Consider the following 24,251-nt stretch of genomic DNA (forward strand, 5'->3'; position numbering starts at 1 on the left):
ATTTACTTAGGGACAACTAAACCATGTCAACATAAGTTGCTTTTAGTACTGCTGGAAATGAACAAACATAACCTTATAAAGATAAAAATTAATAGATATATTTTTAATGCATAATGGCTGAACTTTGTAATAGTGTTTCTACTATAAATTTCTATATACAATTTTTACAGCTATAAAGATAAATTTTAAGGATTCACATTCTAGTTAATACCTACAACTCTAAGTATTACTACCAATTGCCTGTGTAAGGTGATTTCTTTTTTCTAGTTTGCAAAAATATGTGTATTCATGCCTGAAAAGAAACAGTTACCATATACTTTGCCAAATCAAACATTTAGTGATGTTCGAAAATAAAGACAAAAGGACTGCGACCATATAAATTGAGGATCTTAACTATTAAATAGTATATGTGATAAAATTAGTACAAAGCATTTAAAGATATATGTTAATCATTTATTTATAGGTGGAAAAATACATTATTTTACATAAAGGATAAATATTTATCCTTTCCAATTGGGTTTCTTTTCTTATTCTTGCCAAATTTTTAAACTTATGCTCAACATTGCTTAACTGCATCCAGTGAGGAAACAGTTACTTTTTGTAATTCTCCAAGAAGAAAATAGTATGAGGCTTAATTCATGGTCACATAGTTGGCTGGAAAAATGCCAGTCTGACCGCGAAGCCTTCCTTCCCACCAATCAAAATTCGAATCCGTCTTTGACGTCACTGTGATTCTGTCTCCAGCTTGAAAACTCAGATCCCCTGGCTGTTGTCCTTCAAAAGAATAAAGTGCTGTCACTTCTGTGGGTCGACTGGAATTGCCTAAAACAAGAAAAAGTATTTAAATGACTCACATTTTTATAGGAAAAACTGGGAGTATATGTAGGTGAGATAGAAATGAATGACTTAGGGTATTCTGAGGCCTTGAAGGCCTGTGGAACCCACAGAGATGGTCTGGGTGATTGTCATCATTATTATACTTACTAGAGGCCCAGGGCACGGGCCCCTCGGGGGATGTCGGACTGCTGGTTTTGGCCCGATCCTCGCAGACCAGGCTGAGGGACCCCATCGGTGCACAAATCCGTGCACCAGGTCTCTAGTATGCATATAAGATCTTTGTTTAATCTCTTCCTGTCCTCCCTCCTTCCCTCTGAGATTCATCAGTCTGTTCCATGTTTCCATGCCTGTGCTTTGAGCGTCTGCCCCCAGTGGTCAGTGCACACCATAGGTACTAGTTGAACAGTCTAACAGTCGCATAGGGTTTTATATATATATTGATAGACTAGAGGCCTAGTGCATGGGATTTGTGTACTGGTGGGGGGTGTGGCCTGCAGGGATCGGCCTGCTGTGGGAGCACTACTCATCCCAGTCAGCTGAGCGGTGCTCCCACACTGACCACCAGGGGGCAGCTCCTGCATTGAGCATATGCCCTCTGGTGGTCAGTGAGCATCATAACGACTGGTCGACCGGTCATTCTGGTCATTCCACCGTTCGGTTGCTGGGTTTATATTATATAGGATGATTTTCCTTTTTGCAAAGAGCAAATGTTTGGTAATAACACTAAGTACACACAAGTCAAACTGCACATTATTCTATACTTAGCAAAACATTTAGCAAATATTTGTGGTTATAATTGTTTGAAATTTGAATAGCCTATATGATAATATTGTTTATGTTTTTCTTATTTTAATAGGGTAGCTATTATGGCTCCATGAGTTACAGCTGTTAGAGAAAAGCCGGTACTTAGGCTAAAAGTTGTATCATGAAAGATTCCATTATCCCAGGCTGTGGAGACCCTGGATGCAAGGGTTCTGGCTCAGGGGTGTATATGTGGCAGTTTTATCAGCAACTTTTCCCTGTGGGCTTCATGGATGTTTTCATTTCTGCACCTCATTGGTCCTTTCTCTCAAAACAGAGGTGATATTTAAATGGTCAACATCGAGAAGCATATCTGCGTATGTTTAACAAAAACTTGAACACAATGTGTAGAATTTAATGTATTATATCAGGAAAAATACTTTGAGAATTGAGTGGCTAACATGAGCAAAGGCTGCCTGGCCAGCATGGCTCAGTAGTTGAGCAAAGACCTGTGAACCAGGAGACCAGGGTTCGATTCCCGGTCAGGGCACATGCCTGCGTTGCGGGCTCGATCTCCAGTGGGGGGCGTGCGGGAGGCAGCCAATCAATGATTCTCTCATCATTGATGTTTCTATCTCTCTTTCGCTCTCCCTTCCTCTCTGAAATCAATAAAAACATATTTTAAAAAATTGAGCAAAAAGCATTAAATATTAGAAACTGTATAGCATCATTTAAATATAAGCAGATGCCTTCTGTGTGCTCAGCAACTTGGAATTCAGTATTTCTGTTTCATATAACTGCAGGAATTATGCAAGTAGATGCTTGCTGATTGCATCTAAGTGCAGATATACTGAAAACATAAGTGAATTCTAAAATCAGTTACTTATTAGATCCTATGATATAATAAAAAATAAACTGAACTTGGCCTATCAGAAAGAAATAAAAATAGCACTTTAATTAAACTACTGTAGCTGAAGCACTGAATCTGTAGCCACACAAGATGATACTACAGGTCTTTCTATAAGGCACGTGCATGCTGTCCTTTGAGTCCCCTAAAGAAATCACCTTCATAGTCACTGATATATTAGAGATATTACTCATATTGTTTTGCTATCATAAAACAGTTCTGCATATTTTATACTTGATGGTATATTTACTTCTTATCTATCCATTTGAAGGGATAGGTTAAAAGAATGTCACAAAAAGAATAAACTTTTGATATATCTGGACATAATGCACACCAGCTAAATGCCTGCTAACCTGTATTAATAAGTCATCTGTACATGGCACGAAAGGAGCCGTGATAACTGCACTGAGTGGGACACAGAGCAAGTCCTCATTGTCATTGGGTCAGAAGGATGTAAGTTAGTGTTAAATAAAAATCAATCTAAAAATTACTGTCTTATCAATAATGATATTTACACCTCCATCTATAAAGCTAGATCTCAATTAACCTCAAACAAGGAAAACCCTCCAATAACTCCTCCTTCTGGTTCCAAGACACCTGGGATAACAGAAGGAGGCAGGGAAGCGAGTGCCTGTGACCGTCAGGCCATCTTAGCTGCCCCACACGCACACATTGTGGTCACAGAGGTCAAAGTGCACAGGAGAGATACATACAAAGCTAACAGGCAGCAGTCACTGTTCCTGAGTCGGGCACAGGACAGGCACGGACATGCACCCACTCCCCCTGCACCTCCAATGGGACCGCTACATGTTGAGTGACAAGGCAGTGAGTTTGAATCCCGAAGCCTGTTCCTGGCACTCTGAACGACATTATACCCAAGTCCTCAGCAATCACACAAGCACCAAATTGTGTTCAACAGACTGAATGCACATGCATCCAAGCATTTTACGTTTGTTAGGCAAATTTCCAAGAATTGGTGCATTGTTCTGCATCACTGCATTACTGAGACCACACAAATAACTGAACTAGTTTTTACTGGTCCTGGGAGCATAGTTTATGATGAACAATTCGAAGAAGAAAGAGATTATGAACTAGAGAGGAGGGAAGAGAGAGGATAGCAGACCTGGCCCCATTCCTGTCCGCCCTCAGGTTTTGTCTAATTCCCTCTGAGTCACAGTTTCCAGGTGAAACCAGGATGAAGCAGTGATGGGAAGGTGGGTAAGGGCAGGGCAGGTGGTTTGGGCTGCCGCAGAGAGCAAGGCAGTCCTGCTGGGCTGAGGAGGCTGATGTTCGCCCTCCTCTTTCCCCATGTGTCTGAGCAGAGATGGCAGGGAGGTGGGGTCGGGGGAAGGGTCACAGACAGGCAGACACAGGCCTGCCAGACGCCACCCAACCCCCAGTCAGGTGCTGGGAAAACAGGAGGCCACGCCCGAGTGAGGCTGTGCCCAGGCCACCGATGCCACGGCCTACTGTGAGCTTTTTCTGCAATAAGCAGGAAATGCCCTAAAGTTCCTCTTCACTGTAAACAGTAGGGAAATTTCCATTAGGAAAAGTTTAATGCCCACAAAATAATTCCTTTAAACAATAAGTGAGTCCAGCCGGTCTGTCCTTCCGGGAAGGGAGACCATGGGACCCTGGGTTGCGAGCCGTAGGCATTCACAGGCGCCTTGAGGGACGCGGGCCTGGTGGGTCACATTCCTGTGCTTAACAGAGATCTGCAGGATCTGAAGCAATGGGCCATTTTCATCCTAAGATTCAAGTTTAATTCAAATAGGGATCATTTTTCTCTCCCAAATCAGGGCTACACTGAACAGGAAACAGGTTATATCAGAGTTAGTGATTGGCAGCTGCCCTGAGGCTCCCAATTAGCAAGGCCGGTCCCCTCCCTGTCTCAGTGCGTAATGTAACCCAGATGCGGCCACACATCTGCCCAGACAAGAGGCAGGAGAACCTCAGCCCTTGGACAGCCCAGCTTTTGGACAATAAATGTCTGTGCACATTTGCTGCAGTGACGTGTCTGCTGGTGACCTGGCCCCTGCGTCCAGACAAGGCTATGGCCCTGCGTCAGCAGCATCTAGTCCGAGCCCAGGTGCTTCTCAGCAGGTAACTGTTTGGCTTCCATGTCACCCTCATTACCTCCAAGTCAAGCAAGTAAGAGAACAAGAGCGTCACATCTTTTTTTAAATGAAGTACTTCTCACAACCATGTGGATTCCTGTACATCTAATAAGGGTGTCGAATACTGTCCCTGAGGTGTTTTACAACTGCGAGAGAAATTAGACAGCTTGTGGCTATTGATGGAGATAAATCACTTTATGTGGATATTTTTATTTACCGACTCTCTCAGGATAGCTGGGAAGCTCAGGGTAGAGTTTATATTCGTTTCTGTCACCTGCAAAAAAAAAAAAAAAGCATGGGGGGGAAACATTTAGAAAACTAGTTTATAGTTTATAAAGTGTCCAAGAATGCCAAACTTTGCCCTTGCTAAGCAAATATTGTAAATCAAAATAATTGATATAAATGCCATTATTTTATCATGCTTTAAATCAAGGAATGCCTGAGAAAATCCAGAACATACACCAGGCTTAAGGGAGATGGCATGATACCTTAAGGCACATCTGATACCTTAGCACATAAGCCACAATGCAGGCCTCACAGTGACACACCCATGGCAAACAGACTAGTAGACATGTCTTTTTACAGACGTGATCCTAAAACACCTGAATCTAAAAGCTCGTAAGTCCCAAGCCAGAGATTTTTGAACATCCTTGCTTGCATAACCCCGGAAGTAATTTTTAAACAGCACGCACTCCCCAGACATCATCAACTTCCTTCCAGGGGCCTCGGTCACACTTCCATGGGGGCATCTCCTAGCCTGAAAGTGCTTGCAGGACACAAGTGAGCCTCATCTTTGTTCTCCAAAGCCCGGCACAGCCTCCCCGACAATCGAGATTACACAGAGCACCACCTGCTTGAATGCATGCCGTTTATCGGTGACCTCTCCATGTGCAAAGCAGAATTCTAAGAGTGACCGTCGTCAGAGAGAGTGATGGAAAGTAGCAAAGGCCAGGACATGGTGCTGCATAATCCATTCTATTCTAAAACCACCTTCCGAAACCCTGAGATCCCAAGATGGAGGATAAAATTAATATTCAGAAATAGGAATCTGTGAATATATAAGAAAAACAGGCTTATTTTGTTCCCATTTTAAACCCGCTTCTTCTGAACGAGAATAGAGACCCTAACAAATCACAGCCACGAGAATGTGACTTGTGCATTTAGAAGAGCATTCGCTTTTCTTTAATACCCACTAGTTCTTTTATTCAACTGTAAAATGCAACAATGTGGCTCCATTTCTTAACAATAATATTTAATAACTGCTTAATTCTCATTGCATTTGAATTGCAAAAAAATACTTACTCTGAGAGCCGGAGCTCAGCGGGCCCTGTGGAGATGATGGCGGTGGTCTTGACAGTGGTTTTGGAGGTAACTCTTGAGCCTTGGGAGGAATAAAAAAATGCATGTAATAAAAAATCCCATTTTCCCTAGGAGCACACAAGGCCTTTCTCCTAATGAGTACGTGTGGCAAAGCCGACCCCGTGCGCTGACAAATGAAGTCCCTCATGCTCACAGGTGCTGCTCTGGGGCACTTAGCTGAGCTGGACCACAACATACCCGGGGGTGCCCTGTAACAGGAAGCGCACCTGGCCCAGGTCCCTCTGACAGCCTGCAGGCACAGTAAGTGGTGGCTGGGAGAGGCAGTGACAGTTCTAACTCTGTGAGTCAGTTCCCATTCTTTAAGGCGGATTAAGCGCCTGAAAGCGGTTGTGGACTTAGGTAACCAAGGCCCACAAGCCCTCTCCCTTCCACACCTCCGTGTGGGTAACTGAAATGACAAAGTCCCGCCCTTGGAGAAACGCAACGTGGGAAAGGACTGCGTTTCCCTTTAAAACCTGTGCAGGTGGCATGTGAAGGCTGGAGGGCATCTTCACAAGCACTTTAGGTAAATGAGGTCACGAGGGAGTTCAAGGTTATTAGGAAGCTGGTTCAAGGACAGAGTGCTCTGTGTAGGGAGGTGTCCTGTGGCTACAGAGAAAGTAAACCAACAGCACCGGAGCCTTCCTCCGCTCCCGGGCGGCTCTCCTCGCGTTCATCCGCTGTCCTTCGCTCTCATACTTCTCAGTGAACGCATCAAGGATTTCGTAAAGGTCCTCCGCTTGAGCAGGCCGCGGCATGTCTCCAAATAAAATGTCATACGCTCGAACGTCTTGACAATAAAACCTAAAAAGAAATGTCAAATCAAGAACATTTCTTTTATAGACACGGATCCTTTCTAGAGGAAGCCCTGTGTGTGTGTACTCATACACTACTTTTCAAACTAACTACAAGCCATACCCACGTTAACCCGGAGTGCACCCCCATGCTCACCTCTGGGGGCACCACCTTCAATACTCTGATATGCACAAAATACAAAATGCACACCACATATACACACAGACACTTGTCTATACAAACATACGTGACCATATGTGGTACAGTATATCAACACTTTTGCAAATACACCTACAAGCAGATACATTTTTACAGGTTTTTATTTTTTACGTTTCTCAATCACCCCAGCCTATGGCTTTATTTCAACATATATGCCTTTGCAATTTCTTTAAATGGATATTTGCTTCAAAATCATACAAGGATCTGCCTTACATGTTTTAGAGGCCTGCAGTTGACTATATGTGTTTTAGTTTTCCCAGAATTTAGATGAACTTGAGTGGGAAAGTCTTCCAAAGGTCTGAAGTCAGAAGTCCCTAAAAGCTTTCTTAACCTGTATTTCTCAGATTTATAAAACCAGAGGTAAAAACACCTCAACTTCCTGATGGAGAGCTCCATACCCTGCACGTCCCCCCATCCTCCCTGCTGTCTGGCCTGGGTGTTTACATGGAATGCGATCGAGTGCTGCTGAATCGTGAGTGGACTGGCACTGACTTTGCATGGGTTTCTCTCTCTTTGGGAGCAGGGGGTGGGGGGGCAGTCTGTCTGCTGTGAACCACCTGGTCAGCTCCATTGGCTCCCACAGGGAGGAATCCCCACCAGGTTCTGGAAGCAGTGCTTCTGTGGGTCTTGGCGCTTTACCTTTTCCTGGGCAAGCAAACATATTTTAGAGGAGGTTTCAAACAGCTGCTTTGGGAAAAATTAGCCAGATGCCTGTTTAGAGTGAAAGTTCCTCTTGGTCTATAAGTACATCCAAATCCATTTTTTAAAAAGTGTAAAGTGGTCTGTCTTTTATGGAAGAATGAGTGTGATAACAGGAAACTTTCACAAGGAGACACATTCTGACTGACCTACAGGTCATAACTAGCCCAGGCCTCTAAAAATGCTCGAAAAATATACCTAATAGGGCACATCTACCTCATAGAATACTATGGAACCATTAACTTACATTTATGATTCTTATAATGCTAAGTGAGAAAATAGGATTTGCAATAGAATCTTGCCCTGGCTGGTTTGGCTCAGTGGATAGAGCATCGCCTGAGGACTGAAGGGTCCCAGGCTCGATTCCAGACAAGGGCACATGTCCGGGTTGCAGGCTCAATCCCCAGTAGCAGGCCTGCAGGAGGCAGCCAATCAATGATTCTCTCTCATCATTGATGTTTCAATCTCTCACTCCATTCCCCTTTCTCTCTGAAATCAATAAAAATATATTTAAAAAAGAACTTATGCTACTATCACATGTGGCAAAACAAAAGAAAAGTATGCTTAGAAAAATATTAGGAGGCAACAAAACAAACGGTGAATAATCTTTAAAGGGGTAAAATGTTTTCCCCCCTTTTAATTTTTTGTGTTTTCTAAGCTTTCTATCCTATATAATAAAAGTATAATATGCAAATCGACCAAACAGCGGAATGATTGGTCACTATGATGTGCACTGACCACCAGGGGGCAGACACTTAACACAGGAGCTGCCCCCTGATGGTCAGTGCGCTCCCACAGCAGGAACGCTGCTCAGCCAGAAGCAGGACTCGTGGTGGCGAGCGTAGCGGCAGTGGCAGGAGCCTCTCCCGCCTCCACTGCAGGCGGGCTGTAAGGAGCGAGGGGTCCTGGACTGCAAGAGAGCACAGGCCGGGCTGAGGCCTGCCCCCCAAGTGCACGAATATCATGCACTGGGCCTCTAGTAGGTACATATTATCTCACATTGAATTTTTAAATGAAGAAACACCCACTCGGAGTCATATGTTGTTGATTTAAAAAAGGAACAAAGGAACTAGCGCTGTATACATTTACCAAACATTCTTTTCTCATGACACCTTCTTTACATCAGTGACAATTACTCGCCTTGCACTTACTTCCGATTGGTCTCCTTCCTTTCAATCAAGCAGCTGCCTTCCAAGCTGATGCCAGCAAAGAGCCCCCGGGACCTGCAGTACGTGAAGACGGCGGCCGAGCTCCGCAGGGCGACATTTCCCTCCAAATTCCTGCGAAACAGAGGGTTAGCTCACACCTGAGAGAGGCTCTGCACCCACAGACGGTGCGAGGGCAGCACTGACCTCTGACCCCAAGGCTGGCCTGTCTTCCTTCAGGCCTTTACACGCTCGCTTCCTGTGGCTGGCCTGCGTGGGCTTGAGGGGTGCAGGGAAGGGGGGTCGAGGGGAAGGACAGGGCCCCAGACTCAGCCCCGGGGTTCAGTGCCGAGGACACAAGGACAGCTTTCATCTTCCTGCCTTCCTTTCCCCAAACAGGGAATGCTCTCCAGGTGCCAAGACTGGGTTCTTCTTATACTGAGGGTTTTCATGGAACTTAGACATCTTTTCCGACGATGTTACCGTGTGACTTCTTTAAACAGTCTGGGTATAAAAAGTTCCTCAGCCGCTCAGTGAGCACAACAGTACGTCACTACCAGAAGGAAAATCCACTTGCTTCAAACAACACTCAAGTGAGACACTTCCTTCTCGATGTTTCATGATTCAGTTTGGAAAGAGCCTTTTCGTTCTGATCCCCACCGCCCTTCACCAGTTAAAGTTTAACTTGCTTCGGCTCCAAAGTTTAATGTGAAATTTGTGTTCCATTCCAGAAAATACAATGGCTGGAATTTCAGAAATGTTTCGTTTCTTGTGTGTGCAAATTTTCTCATTTTATCACACTGGCTATGTTCTGTAAATTTCTTATTTGTAAGCAACCTCAAACCTTCTGTGAGATACAGAGATCGTAACTTTGCTTCATGTGAATTCAAGTTTCCTCTTAACACACGTTAATATATAGTTTTTAACACTTTTCTATCCCACAGCTGTTCCAATGTATTTTACAGAACTCACCTTCCCAAAGGCCCGACTGCCACAGTCAAATTCCCTCCGAGGGTTAGGTTGCCACCTTTTGCAAAAGCTTCTACCGCTCGGCCATAATTCAAAATTATAACCAAATCCGACACCTAAAATGTAGAAACCCATTTATGTAAAAATAATTATGTTTAGCTATTATTTAAAATATAGGCTGATTAAAATTCAAATATAATATATACACTGTAGTAAGCATTTCAGTGTAGACAGGGAAAGAATAGGACAGTCATATTTTTCGTCTTGAGCTGAGGATGCAAGCAGCTGACATTTCCACCGACGACGGCAAACTCCTGACACACTGTGAGGGTTCATGCATTATCTCTTACTCCCCCCAGCAACCTGGTAATGCAGGTGGTGACAGGGGTGTCGTGAGGTTAAGTGAAGTGTCACAGCGATGACAGAACAGATCAAACAGGGGTTGGAGGGGAACATCACAGGTACCCCGGCAACTAACCCCTCAGGGAAGCCACGCTGAGAGCACAGACAGGAGTGGGGTGGAGGCCACTGCCCAGAGGCCCTGGTTCCCAGGACAGGTCCACGCCGACATCCCTGCCAAGGCCTGGCGCCCAGTCCCCGTGAAATGCACAGCGGACACTTCATTTTATGCCACAGAGGTTCAAACCATCAGGAAGAAACACAGTGACATTTCCCAGTGCCTGTCGCTATGACCTCACTCTCTAAGTCTAAGCGAACCTAGAACGAAGACGCTCAAGGCCTGTCGGCGTGGGGAACGCATTTGTTTTCCAGACTCGCCGCTGCGCTGGTGGCACCCAAGGCGAGCACGGAAAAAATGACAGGCCCGTCCCTCGGGCGACAGACACCGTGTCTCCTCCCAACGCCTCCTCTCACAGCTTACGCATTCCAGTAGTTTCACCTACAGATTCATTTACTGTAAACCCGAGGGAAGGCTGCCTTCGCCTCTGTTACAGTGAGGCCGTGAGCTGACCGAGAGCACGCGCTGGAAGGCGCTCGGCGGGAACTGGACGGTGCTGCCCGCTCAGTCCTCGCTCCTGCGGCTCCACCGCTGGACCCAATTGCTTTGGGAAGACAACCAAGCACATCGTCTTACAACATGTTTACCTCACATCTTTCTGTTGCATTTACCGGGTGAGAGGACTTCATGTTACTGTACTTGTTTTTCAAGTCTCTTAACGTGCACTAGCGCCCACATCCCAGCTTCCAAGGAATCATCATGGAGACACTCATGGGTAGTCTTTGCTACATTGGATTTACTGAAGTCATTATTACTTAGTCTATCATCCTTTTTAACACTCCGGTGTGGGGTGAATTTCCCGCCAAAATATAAGATGGCGCGGGCAATTATTTAGGTTTCCTGCGCAAAATCAGGGATTTTTATGATACCTATTACCCCAATGGGTATGAAACGGTTCGCATACGCAGGTAGGTATCTTTGTGAACGGCAAACAAACAAATATTTGGTAATACACAGTTACAATCGGCCCGAGTTTACACGTTTCCCGCACTCCACCGCAAATCTATATGAACCGAGTTAAGACGGCTCCCGAGGAGTACGAGCAATTCACGCGAGCCGACTTAACTCGTTTCCCCCACTCCAAGTGTTAAAAAAAATTATTGATTAAATTTAGAGGGAAAGAGAAAGAGGAAGACACACACAGAGAGAGAAACATTGATTTGTTATTTCACCCATCTATACATTCATTTGTTGATTCTTTTTTTAAAATATTGATTCTTTTTTTAAATATATTTTTATTGATTTCAGAGAAGAAGGGAGAAGGAGAGAGAGATAGACACATCAATGATGAGAGAGAATCATGGATCGGCTGCCTCCTGCATGCCCCACCCGGGGGATCAAGCAGCAACCCTGGCATGTGTCCTTGACCAGAATCAAATCTGGGACCCTTCAGTCCACAGGCCGCCACTCTATCTACTGAGCCAAACCAGCTAGGGCCATTGGTTGATTCTTATATGTGCTGTGACCAAGCATAGAACCCACAACCTTGGCGTATTGGGGCGACGCTCTAACCAACTGAGCTACCCGGCCAGGGCCTCTCATTGTTTTTTAAATAAATGCTATTTGAGAGAAACCCCAAAGCAGGCCCCAGCGGTGCATGGAGGCCAAGGCTGTGGAAAGAGTGGCAGTGACCTGGTGTGAGGAGTCACCGACACATCGCCCGCGTGGTCAGCCTGAGACATAGCTGTTCTACAGACCCCAAAGGTGGCAATATGGCAAATGAAAAAAATTTATGTCAATGAGAGAAAAGGAAGAAGATAGTCACGTGAGATAGGTTTAGGGAGAGGTTCATCAAGAGGATAAAAGGGAACCGTTTCTATAGGTTTTTGGTAAAATAAACACGGGTGGAAATCTCTCACTTCCAGGTGTTAGGTTTCAGTTGCTTTTGGAGGATTCATGATCGTGTGCGTACCATTGGCCCCTTACCTCGATTCCGATTTCAAATCCTCCACCGAGCCCCGCGATCCCGATGGCGGAAGGTGCGGACCACTCTAATAAAAACAAGCACACGTCACTCCAAAGTCAGACCCATCACGCAATTATCAGGGGAAATGCTAACATGAGGATGAATACCATTTCTTTTTAAAATAAGAAGAATCTGATATTTTCCTCTATGTTTTTAAATGTTTTTATATATAATTTTTAAGTTAAAAATATTAGATACTCATTATGAGTCTCAGACTCACAAATACATGTTGTCTAATCTTTCTCAATAAACATGCCTAATACCAAACTATTGAATTCTCACCAACTAAACTTACTTAGCATTTGACAACTTCAACAATCAACATGTTTTACAAAATAATTGAGCAGTAATTCTAGCCATTAGTGAGAATTTTATCGTAGATCTGAGAGTAAAAGGATTGAGAGTTTACTAGGATTATAACCACCCCTGAGGGTAACACAATACTACATGGTTTATAATTTACATTTCCAAGGGCAAAAACTGTTTGACACCCTTTGTGCCTAGTAAAAGCACAAGGAATAGGCTATACATTCCAGATGATTAAAATTCTAGTAAAATATATTTCCTTACATTTGGACACTAAGCACAGTAATTGCATTTGCATGAGTATTTTATGCTTATTTTGTCTGATATAGAAACAGGTTAAACAAGTCTAGAAAAAACATTAATTTGGTTGGGGGAGGGTGGAATGGTCCAGATAAAGTCATTTCTTGAAATGTTTATCAGCTTCTAAATCAGACTTTCCTTCCTGCATGCATTCCAGATGATAACTATCGAGTCTACCCAGAACTAATCTGTCCGGACTTAGACAGAAATTTTGATGACAAAAATTAGTGTCTTAAATGCCAACATTATTTTCCATTCCCTATGTTAGGAACTGCCTCTGTCCCCAACCAGCAGGGATCCGGGAATTCTCTGTGCCTCATTTGGGCAGCTTTTAAATTATCCTGAGCAGCCACCACTGGGCAAGATGGGAGAGAAATGTAAGGGCTCAGAGTGAAACTCCAGAGGCCAATAGGACCCCCACCTTCTGCATAGTCATCTGTCAGTGACCAAAGGGACCTACAGTGCTGAGGCCTTCTTAGAGATTTGGGGCTCACCCGGCGTGGACTCTCTCTGAATGTACCCCGACTTTGATTGTGCTACTTACTGGGAAATCTGGCCATAAAATTGGGGTGATGCTTGAGAGGAGAGAATTCTGTCGCTTTTGTCTCACAGCTGTGCTTCCAGCTCTGAGAGCTGAGCCACAGCTTGGAGGACTCTCACTCTGGGGGGATACCTCCACAGGGGGGTCCAGCGACTGAGGTTCAAAGGCTGTGTGCCCCACAGCCGCCTAGATGTACCCATTGTCGGTGAATGTCCCACAAACTATCTACACGAAAAAATAACTATTTACACCAAAATGTGCTCACTTATAGGGCTGAACAGCAATGCTCAGTTGGTCTAAGAAGCATTTAGTTGGTCCTGGCAGGCCTGCACACACTCTATGTCTTGCTCTCCATGCTGGCTCTTGGGGTTCAGGGCAAACACACTTCGATTTCACCTCTGAGAAATCAAGTATTAGATTTCATTGCAGAAAGTGAAACCAAATTATATTGATCTTGATAGCATTCTGCTCTGGGGATATTCGTTCAAATGACTTCCCACAGGAGCTACAGATGGCTCTCATTTTCTTATAAAATTCCACAAAACAAAAGAAAACCATTGTGGCATGAAGTTGAGGAATAAGAACTCATACTTAACAGCAGATGCAAATTTTGTCCTGTTTAATATTTGCTCCATGAAAGAACTACAAACGTATACAAGACAAAGCCAGGTCAACCTGGATCTCATCCAATGTTTTAGGAAGAGAACAGTGACGGCTCATGGCCCTGAGCTGTTTGATACCCAGGACACACCCCAGGGAGCCCTCAGGATGACAGGTTTGGGGCGTGGGAAGCCTGCCATACTCCCTGTGAAATGTGTTCACATGGAAACAGAACAGTGAATATGCAGGATTCTCTCCTCCCCATGTGAAGAAACGTCACTTACTTCCGTCTGGAAGTCGAGCCAACACGATCCCGCTGCCTCCTCTCGCCGTTACCAGAAACCCAGCTTTTATCACAGACAGAACCGCAAGGCCCTTGGCCTTGGCAATCACGTGGGCTGCAAAGGTCAGAGACAACAGGTGAGCAGGTGCAAGCAGATTTCACGCACAGAGGTGTGCTGGGCCAATTCCTGGGTTCTCACAAGGAGCCTTAAGGGCACATTGGAGCTACAGATAAAATGTGGTTACAGGACAGTTGAGAGGTGGGGGGTCCCCAACTCCCAGCTCAGCCTGTATGTTGTTTCTGCAAACGCAACATCGTAAGGGCTCAAAAACCCCGAGACAGCCATAATAGGTGAGATACAGCTGGGAGGATCAGCCAAGAGAAAAAGGTGGGTGAGGACTTGCTCTCTCAGGGGGTTGGCAGCCTGAAGTCAAGGCATGCAACACGCAAGTTAGAAAGCAAAGCAAATTTAGAAATTCACAGCACGGTTTTATTTACCTACCAGGAATGATCTTATCAGGTCCATTTCTGGAAGTTATTTCTGTGAATTCTCTTAGAATTTTAGCAGCCTTTTTTGCTTCCGATTTCAAATTGGAAGGTATAGGGTTATTCACTAAAACATTTTAAAAAAGGATAGAAGTTACAAATTTATTGTTATTTCATTTTTTTCTCATACACAATTAAGCATTAACAAATCATACCCTACCAGACAAAGAAAATGAACTGGAAATCCTCAATTACTAATTGTTTCATCTGTTTTCCTAGTAAAGTAAATTCACTAGGAGATTGGGAACCCTAAACATCTCAGGTATTATAAAATCATGGGATTCTAAAGGATCTTAACAAAATCTGGTTCAATCTCCCAATTATGTATATCCTCCCTGTGATTCTTAACTCAACCCAATACTAATACAAACATTAAAATCGTGGAGGCCCGCCCGGTGCATGAATTCATGCAGGGCTGGGGGAGGGGCTGCGGACGGTTAGCCAGCCCAAAACCCTGGTCGAACACCCGGTCGAGGGGACAATTTGCATATTAGCCTTTTATTATATAGGAATTTTAAAAAGATGTACTTTATAACTGTCTATGTTAGCTAATGTAAAACTTAACATAGTTGGCTATTTTTGTCAAAAATGTTTGAGCAGTCTGTACAGATTTTCCTTATTGGTAGTAAAATTCCAGGAGACTTGGGAATTGAGTGATTAAGTAACAAAGGCTAGCATTTGTACAGCACTTTGCACTCCAGTGTTGCTTGTGTGGGGGCTAAAGAATAGTAATACTTTTCCTCCCACCTTCTGGGCTAATAACCAAATTAACAGAGACAGATTAACAGCAGACCATCAAAGTTTAATACATGCACATGGGGAATTCACATTGGCATAATAATTCCAAGGAAATTCCAAAGACTGTGAGGCAACATTGGGTGTAGAAGACATTTTTAAACAAGATCATTCCCCATTTCCAGACAGGGGACCAGAAAAGCCAAAGAAATCAAGAGGTTTAATGTGAAATCTGCTGTTCAGACCATCAAATCAATGTTTCATTTTATTTTATTTTTATTTTTTTTAAGAATTTTTGTGAGTTTATTTCCAGTGTTTCATTTTAAAGACTGTGTTTCTGGTTCTGAAAGTTCCACAGGTTGTTTTCCGTGCCTGCCGTTTTTGTGCTCATTGTGCTTATGTTGTCCTTTAAATCCTCCAGCGTATTGTAAAAGGTGCTTTTACGCTCTTGTCTGCTCATTGCATCATCTCTGTTCTGCCTGGGCCTGTTTCTGATGGATTTTTCTCCTAGTTATGGATTATGTTTTCCTGTGTCTACCCATTTCTAGTGAAAGTGGTGGTTGCTAGAAGTTGTGAGCAGGCAGTGAGTCAAGGCTTTCTTTTGCTACTGGTAGAAATAGGGTTCTTCCACAGAATTGCAAGGAAAGCATTTCGGGGACCCATGGACTTGAAGCATAGTGGCAAGGTTTAATGGAGCGAAAACAAGGGACTGTCCCCAAGCCCTAGTGTCTCATCCATGACCAGGGGGCTCAGCTCCGTCCAATGTGGAAGAAGTCCAGCCTCTGGGGCGCAAGCCTGCAACCACAGCTATCAGGTCCAGGAGGGCCGGGACCCAGAGATGCAGAACTTCCCTGGGTGTCATACACCCATGGGCAGGTCCTCTGCTGAGGCTGCGCTTGGGCCCACACTGCTGCTACAGAGAGGAAGCACATGAATCGCTGAGGGCTGTGATGGGCCCTCCCCCTACCCAATACCTTCCTTTTCCCAGGCTAGACTCCTCCCCTTTTTGGTCGGCCATCTAGGCTCTTACTGCACATGCCTCAGCAGAGGAATTTCTCTTTTACTGGTCCCCCGCTTCTGGAATCTGGGGGAACAGCCAGCTGTCCCCTGGGGGGATTGGAAAACCAGTTCTCCCTCCCTCCTGGGGATCGGCCTCTGTTTGGCAGATAATGTGCTGTCCCCTGGGATGTCGGAGGGTCCAGCGTGGTAGTAGACCTGGCTTAATGCTTAATTAGATGTCTGGCTCCATCTGCTCCCTTTCTTTTTTATTTTTATTTATTGATTTGAGAGAGAGACCAATTTTGTTGTTCCACTTATTTATGCATTCATTGGTTGATTCTTGTAGTAGTATGTGCCTTGACCAGGAATTGAACCCACAACCTTGGCGTCTCAGAACGATGCTCTCACCAACTGAGCTACCTGGCCAGGGCCTCCATTTGCTCCCTTTCTTTGTCAGTAACTAACTAGCTGCCTAGGCGAACACTTTGGTATGTGGCTCTGGTGTGTACATAGTCTTGAGCTCACCTTTGGCCCTACAATTAGGGTGGTATTATCTCCTCCATGTCCTCAGGGCTCACTGAGCTCTTTCACCCTTGGCTGGTTGGAACTGCTATTCCCACTCTGTGTCCGCCCAGGGCTGTTCCCCTCACAGCTCCTGGCAGTTATCCTGCCTGCCTTCCAAGTCCCCCAATAATGCCTCTCATTCAGCCGAGGACTCCAGGATCCCTCTGAGATTCCCTGAGCTCTCGCTCTAACCCCCTCTGCTCTGCAAGTGCCATGGGCCTGAGCCTCTCTAAGCTCACGAGCTCTTCATCCAACAAGAACACACGCTCTGGGCCTCCTTCCTCTCTGGGACTCACTCGCCACTCGCCTGTTGTCCAACATGTGAAAACAGACATTCCTTATATTTTGCCCAGTTTCTAGTTGTTTACAGCAAATGGCAAACCCAGTACCCTTTTCTTCATCATGAAATTCTCAGTGTACTTTTAATCTGTTCTTCCCCAAGTTATGTTGAATATTTTTCCAATTCTGTAAAATCTTTTTAATATTTGTCTATTTATGGGGCATTTCTCTGTTTCTTATTAATTTATATATTAAAAGAATTAACCTTTATTCTATAATATAGCCTCAATGTTGCCGCTTGGCCCACAAAGCCCAATGCATGTCCCCTCTTGCCCTTTAGGGAAAAAACTGCCAACCTCTGACCTCTTGAAATAGTCTTCAAGACCCCTTTTACATGCTGCTCCTACATGAAACCATTCAGCACAGCCCCTCACATAACTGAAATCTTGGCAGGGCCGACCTCCACTGCTGGGCATTTGTGGGGGATGACAGGGTCCTAAATGATGGCCCCGCCTCCTACTGACTCAGGGGCCCCTGGGCACAGTTTCTCCCCTTTTGCCCTCATAGAACAACCAGTGACCTGAGGAGCAGGGACAAACCTGCCCATGTCTGGTCTGAGTGGTGAGGGACACAGCAGCCACATTTTTTAAAAGATGCCACCAAGTTGCTAACACGGACTGGAGCTGCCTCCAGGAAGGGCGACAAAGTCGTGGCTGGCCCTCCTTCTCCGCCTCCTTCCAGGTCCTCTTGTCTTCCCAAGCCTCTTCCTTCTTTGCACTCAAACCTCAGGTTCTGTGACGTGAAGCACCATCTATGGCAGATCATTCTCCAAGTTTCATCTACTCTTTAATCTTCCCCTACATTCCAGACTCACAATATCAATTATCTGCTCGGCCCAAGTATCAGGCAAGCATCTCAAGTTAAACACATCCAAACATAACTTGTGACGTCCCGCCTCCTCCCCAACCTGTTCTCCCAGCTTCCTCTCCAGGTAGGTCTCATCCATCTGGGAGCTCACGCTCCACACCTAGGCCAGCTGTGACTCCCATTCCTCATGCTCATCAACACATCCACCCTCTCAGAATCTGATGGCATCGCCTGCTCCCCAGCCACCAGCCCGGCCCAGAGAAAATCAGTTCTTATGTTGTCTATTCAACAGCCTCCTCATTGGTTTCCCAGTCTTGAATTTATGGTCATTTCTCCAAAGAAATTCTCCATCTAAGTAATATCTCAGATAATATTACTCCACTACTTACATCCCTCGAAGTTTTCTCATCATAGTTGGTCTATGCCATGGCTAATATGTCTGTCTGTTATCATCTATCTATCTATCTATCTATCTATCATCTATCATCTATCTATCTATCTATCTATCTATCATCTATCTATCTATCTATCTATCTATCTATCATCTATCTATCTATCTATCTATCTACCTATCTATCTATCATCTATATACCTGTCTATCATATCTGTCAATATGTATACCTGTCTAGCTATCCTATCTGTCTGTCTGTCTGCTTGTCTGTATCTGATCTTTCTGGAACATGCCCTTCACTGGAATGTAAGTGCCATGGGGATAAGCACATTGACTATTTTATTTTATTAACTGTAGTATCTCCAGCACATGCCATAATGACATACAGTAATTGCCCAATACATATTTGTTAAATGAATAAAGTATTTGCAAAGTTTTGGGGAATTAAAGGCTAAACCCCTTTAATTCCCTGAGGAGTAGAAAAGGTTCATTTCACATGAAATTGGTGGATTTATAAAAGAATATACTAACAGCAAAATGTGCCTGCCTCTCAGACTTGGTAGCATTTCCCAGACATTGAGAGAAAGCAGGGTCAGAGAGAAGCAAGGTACAACTTGATAGCCCTCTGCCCTACATTGTCCTTTCCAGGTCCTCCCAGAAAAGGGAGAACAAAACAGAACAAATACGGAAGGAGACCTGAGTGCATCAAGACCAGCAAGCAGGTGCTCCAAGGGGCCTCAGGCACCTCAGGCTGAGATGAGCGAGGCTCACGCCGCCACATCCCTCCAGCCAGGAAGGTCGGAACTGAGTTTGTAACTAGTGAACTTTCTTCCTTCTGCTGAACACCTGTGTCTTTCATTTTGGAATCAGCACCAGTTTGTCTCCATTGATGCTGCACCTCAAGTGAAACAGATGATCCCAAGGTGCCTCCTGGGCCACTTCGATTTCCTAACCAGAGCTGGTCCACAATGGGCACCTGGCCAAGGGCTGGTGGGGGCGCTGCCAGGAGAACCTTTCTCCAGGTACTTGCTGCAAGATGTCACCCCCTGGGGGGTGTACGGAGAGAGCCTGAAGACAAAGCCATGAGGGGAGCCATGCAGAAGAGCTGGAGGGAGAGAACCGGGGCTCGGCTGGCCCAGGTTTCTGGCCTATGCAACTAAAGCATAGTAACCAATGCATACATCTTACCCCCACCAAAACCTTTCCACTTTGATCTCCACACCCAAGCAGAATCAAGCCATCTAATAAGCAAATTCCACAGCTGAGAGCTGCTGCTGCAAACATCCTGCTGCAGGGGCAGGTCCCGCCTCTTCTCTTCTGTAAACACTTGGGGGTTCAGATGCAGCCCAGGAGGCCTGCAGATGCACTGCTCCATCTGCGAGCCCGAGTTCTGTGTAGGCACAGTCCCGTGTCACTGCGAACTGGTCACAGTGAGGATACGGCTGTGTTCAGCTCAACTACAGAAGGGCCTGGCAGCTTTGTTTCAACAATACAGGTTCTGTTAAATTTCTGATAAAATCATACTGCCTGACCACAGTTTATATATAGTGACTTCCCGTCAGAACCAACAAATAATAGCATAGCTATACGTTGGCTGTAATTCCTGTTCCCAACATCAACCAGGGCTTACCCAGCCCCGACTACACATGGAGTGTGCGGAGCCTGATCCGCATGTTGCTGAAGTTATGGAGACAGAGGCCATCACTCAAGCAGCCCCTTCCATGCTACACCATGGTGGGCGTCTGAATGGTCATGAACGTCTCGAGTCTCTTGAATCCAAAGCAAAGCAAATTCTCTATAAACATTTGAGTTTCCTCCTAACAGGAGGATGGCTGCCAAACCTCAAGCTAAGAAACTTAGATGTAAAGTTTTCTTTAAAGAGAACTTAACATAATTGAAAAGTTTCATGCTCAGACATTGTTTTAATGAAGAAAGGAGTTTATAAAAGGCTGGGGAGAAAATTTTCCCTTTGGAAATCCCAAAAGCTCCGAATGAGCTTAGGATGTGGAAACGATTCACATGCTGATCAGAGGGAATAAACTCTGGCTGGGTCTGGGGGGAAACAGGGATGTAGGGTCCTTCTTGAAGGGCATTGCCATGGGGGTGAGGAAACGGACTAGTCTCCAACCTGCCCTCCACCAAGGGTCTGGAATGGACACAAGGGACTCCAGGGTTTCCCAAACTTTTCTTCCATCAACAAGACCATTATTTTTCTCAATGGTATCTCTAGGAAAAGTTTAAAAGTTTAGAAACAGTTTTTCAATTTTCCATTCATTATTAAGCCTTATAATTTACATGAATAGAGGTTATTTACTAAATTGATAAAATCTCAACCAAAATCAAAGAAACAAAATTTAGAAATATTTCCAACTGATTAAACCTTAGCCCAAATAAAAGAAACTTCACCTATCTATGTAAGCTTCTGAAAGTTACCTTTCGCCCTAGAACCTTTGCTGGAACATCAACCATGAACACCACTGCCTGGCAACATGGGTACTGTTTCTGAAACCACTTCTGATGTTTCTGTGCCCCTGGTTTAAGTACTTCCTTTGACTTAAGGAGACAAAGTTGTCAGTTCTAGAAATCAAAACCGGTCTCTCTGGCCATATCATTAACCTTCCTAATCCAAATTCCAATCCAAACTTTAAACAACACTAACCATTTGAATCCAAACATTCGTGGGGCCTGGGCTGCGTTTCTAGTTCCCTGACCCCAGGTGCAGCCAGGGGACAGAGTCGGGAGTGAAACATGACTTCCAGCCCAGGAAACCTTGACCCTTTCCATGCCGAAGCTGAAGACACGTTCCACTCTGGCCAGATCATTTGGTGTAAAAAATGGACTCTTCCCAAAGAAAACAAACCTCAGTGTGCTTAGGTCTTAAACTGCATGGGGTTATTTCCTATAAGGATGCACTTGCAAACACACCGGTGTGGAGGGCTCTGTGACTCCCACTAGCCTGTGTGATCCCACTAGCCTGGCTCTCAGACACTCTTCCCCTCTGACCTGCATCACTTTCCTTCCTTTGGAAACACCATCCCCTTAATTCTAAACAGTGAGAAGTCTCCTGAGAATAAAGATTCTAAAATGGAATAAAAGTGTCACATCATCAGTGGTTAAGCGTTTGACCTATGAACCAGGAGGTCACAGTTCCATTTCAGGTCAGGGCACATGCCTGGGTTGCAGGCTCCATCCCCAGTGGGGGGCGTCAGGAGGCAGCTGATCGATGATTCTCTCTCATCATTGATGTTTCTATCACTCCCTCTCCCCTCCTCTCTGAAATCAGTAAAAATATGTATATTTTTTAAAAGTGTCGAAGCACTCTTGATGAGCAAAGATTTTTTTCCCATTATTTTTTCCAATCTTACAAAAGATGAGGGGTAGTATTTACACACTATACAGAAATTTTGTGTAAATAGAACAGTAAGCCAAGCAACCAGGTCTCCTGAAACATGATAAACAGGGTGGAACTTGTTCTGATTGTTGTAACCTCCAACACAGTGATCTGTGACACCTCCCCAGGCAGCCACTGCCCAGGTGTTCCCGGGGCAGGCAGCACACGGGAGGCCATTTCTCAGAGGTCCTGCCAGAGATTCCCCAACTAACATCCCAACATGTGGACCCCTCAGATGGTTAGAGCATCAATGGTGACCCAGAAATATTGGTTGAAAGGGGGCGAAAATGACAGGTTTCCGTCCAGCAGGGTAAATCTCATTTCCCTTTCCTCAGGTACCAATGCAGAGCAGTCTCACACCTGTTCCAATGAGGAAGCCCCGCCTGCCTCAGATCTACAGGGTCCCATGGGCAGTCTGTGGGCTCTTTGGCTCTCAGAGACCTCAGACTGTGGGGTAATGGCAGGGAGGGCCAGGTGACAGCTGCAGGGCTGTCACTTCAGGGACCCCCACCAAGCACAGTCACCCCCTCTTTCTGCCTCCTGCCCCCACAACTCAAGCATAGCCAAACTCAACCATCACCAAAGTTCTAGAATATCACCTATTCAAACAAAATGGGAGGAAAATGATGCAAATCCATGGCCTTTTAAATATTAGATATTTACAAACAACAAATTGTAATCGATAAAATTAAAAACTTCGGAAGAATTTTTCTGTGAATTGTAACGAGTGGGAGTAGCCCTGAATCCAAACCGCTGTGGGGCAGATTCCTGATGTCACCCCTAACTCCTGGCGGTGCGCAGGGGGCCTCAGCGTCACCCCTAACTCCTGGCGGTGAGCAGGGGACCTCAGCGTCACCCCTAACTCCTGGCGGTGAGCAGGGGACATCAGCGTCACCCCTAACTCCTGGCGGTGAGCAGGGGACCTCAGCGTCACCCCTAACTCCTGGCGGTGAGCAGGGGACATCAGCGTCACCCCTAACTCCTGGCGGTGAGCAGGGGACCTCAGCGTCACCCCTAACTCCTGGCGGTGAGCAGGGGACCTCAGCGTCACCCCTAACTCCTGGCGGTGAGCAGGGGACCTCAGCGTCACCCCTAACTCCTGGCGGTGAGCAGGGGACATCAGCGTCACCCCTAACTCCTGGCGGTGAGCAGGGGACCTCAGCGTCACCCCTAACTCCTGGCGGTGAGCAGGGGACATCAGCGTTAGGCGGTGAGCAGGGGACATCAGCGTCACCCCTAACTCCTGACGGTGCACAGGGGACCTCAGCGTCACCCCTAACTCCTGGTGGTGCGCAGGGGACCTCAGCGTCACCCCTAACTCCTGGCGGTGAGCAGGGGACCTCAGCGTCACCCCTAACTCCTGGCGGTGAGCAGGGGACCTCAGCGTCACCCCTAACTCCTGGCGGTGCGCAGGGGACCTCAGCGTCACCCCTAACTCCTGGCGGTGCGCAGGGGGCCTCAGCGGCAATAGGTGCGCAACAGCGAGAACCCCTGACACCGTCTCTCATCCACCAGCTCCAGCCCCCGCAAAGGGGAAGGAGTCGTCCCGACCCCGGGTCTGGCTTGGCTGCGCGGCCGACTCCGTACTCACTTGTGACCCGAGCCTGGTCCGCTCCGGGGGGGCCCCTCGAGCGCGGACGCCGCGCCAGGAAGAGGAAGGCGCGCTCCTCCGGCCCCGCCTCCCGGCGCAGGGCGGGCCCACGGTGCACACCTGGGCCAGGTAGCGCGGGGCTGGGACAGCTCTGCCCGGTGGCCGCCAGGGAAAGGCGGTGCCCGACAGTCCCGAGATGGCCGCTAGGGCACCCCACCTTTTTAAGAACCGAGGTGGCTTGGCTGACAGTCCCTGTCCCGGAGCGAACGGTTGTGCGCGGGGTTCCGACCGGGCACTGGGGGCGGAGTGGGGTCTCGGGTCCCGGAGAGGCCCCTGGTCGCGTGAGGACCCCGCTCACCCCAGATCGCGGGCCTCAGGTTCCGGCCGCGAGGCCCAGGTGAGGGGGGACGTCCACCTGAGCCGCTCAGATCCCCGCCCCTCCGGTAAGGTCCTGTAGCCCACCCCTGTCCCACCTGGTGCCCTCCCCACCCTTAGGTGGTCCCTCGGCAGAGCCCTGACCTAAGTCCGCCCCACCCCGCGTCGTCCAGGTGACTCACGACCCCGCCCCCCTCGGTCCCGCCCCTCCC

At 46.3% G+C, this 24,251-nt stretch overlaps 1 protein-coding gene across 1 annotated transcript; it reads right to left on the reverse strand.

The window, feature by feature from the left end:
- On the reverse strand, nt 1-24,022 carry SH3YL1 (SH3 and SYLF domain containing 1). Its single transcript, XM_070428596.1, has 10 exons — nt 23,665-24,022; nt 14,804-14,914; nt 14,303-14,416; nt 12,232-12,296; nt 9,792-9,904; nt 8,826-8,954; nt 6,597-6,765; nt 5,905-5,983; nt 4,820-4,876; nt 1-822 (listed from the first exon to the last, which is right to left on the reverse strand). Coding segments are annotated over exons 1-10 (1,029 nt in total). The 5' UTR covers nt 23,666-24,022; the 3' UTR covers nt 1-631.
- Nucleotides 24,023-24,251: the final 229 nt, after the last annotated feature.

This window comes from Myotis yumanensis, unplaced genomic scaffold (assembly GCF_028538775.1).
Source record: "Myotis yumanensis isolate MYYU_CA2020_CCGP unplaced genomic scaffold, mMyoYum1.0.hap1 SCAF_11, whole genome shotgun sequence".
Classification (NCBI taxonomy): domain Eukaryota; kingdom Metazoa; phylum Chordata; class Mammalia; order Chiroptera; family Vespertilionidae; genus Myotis; species Myotis yumanensis.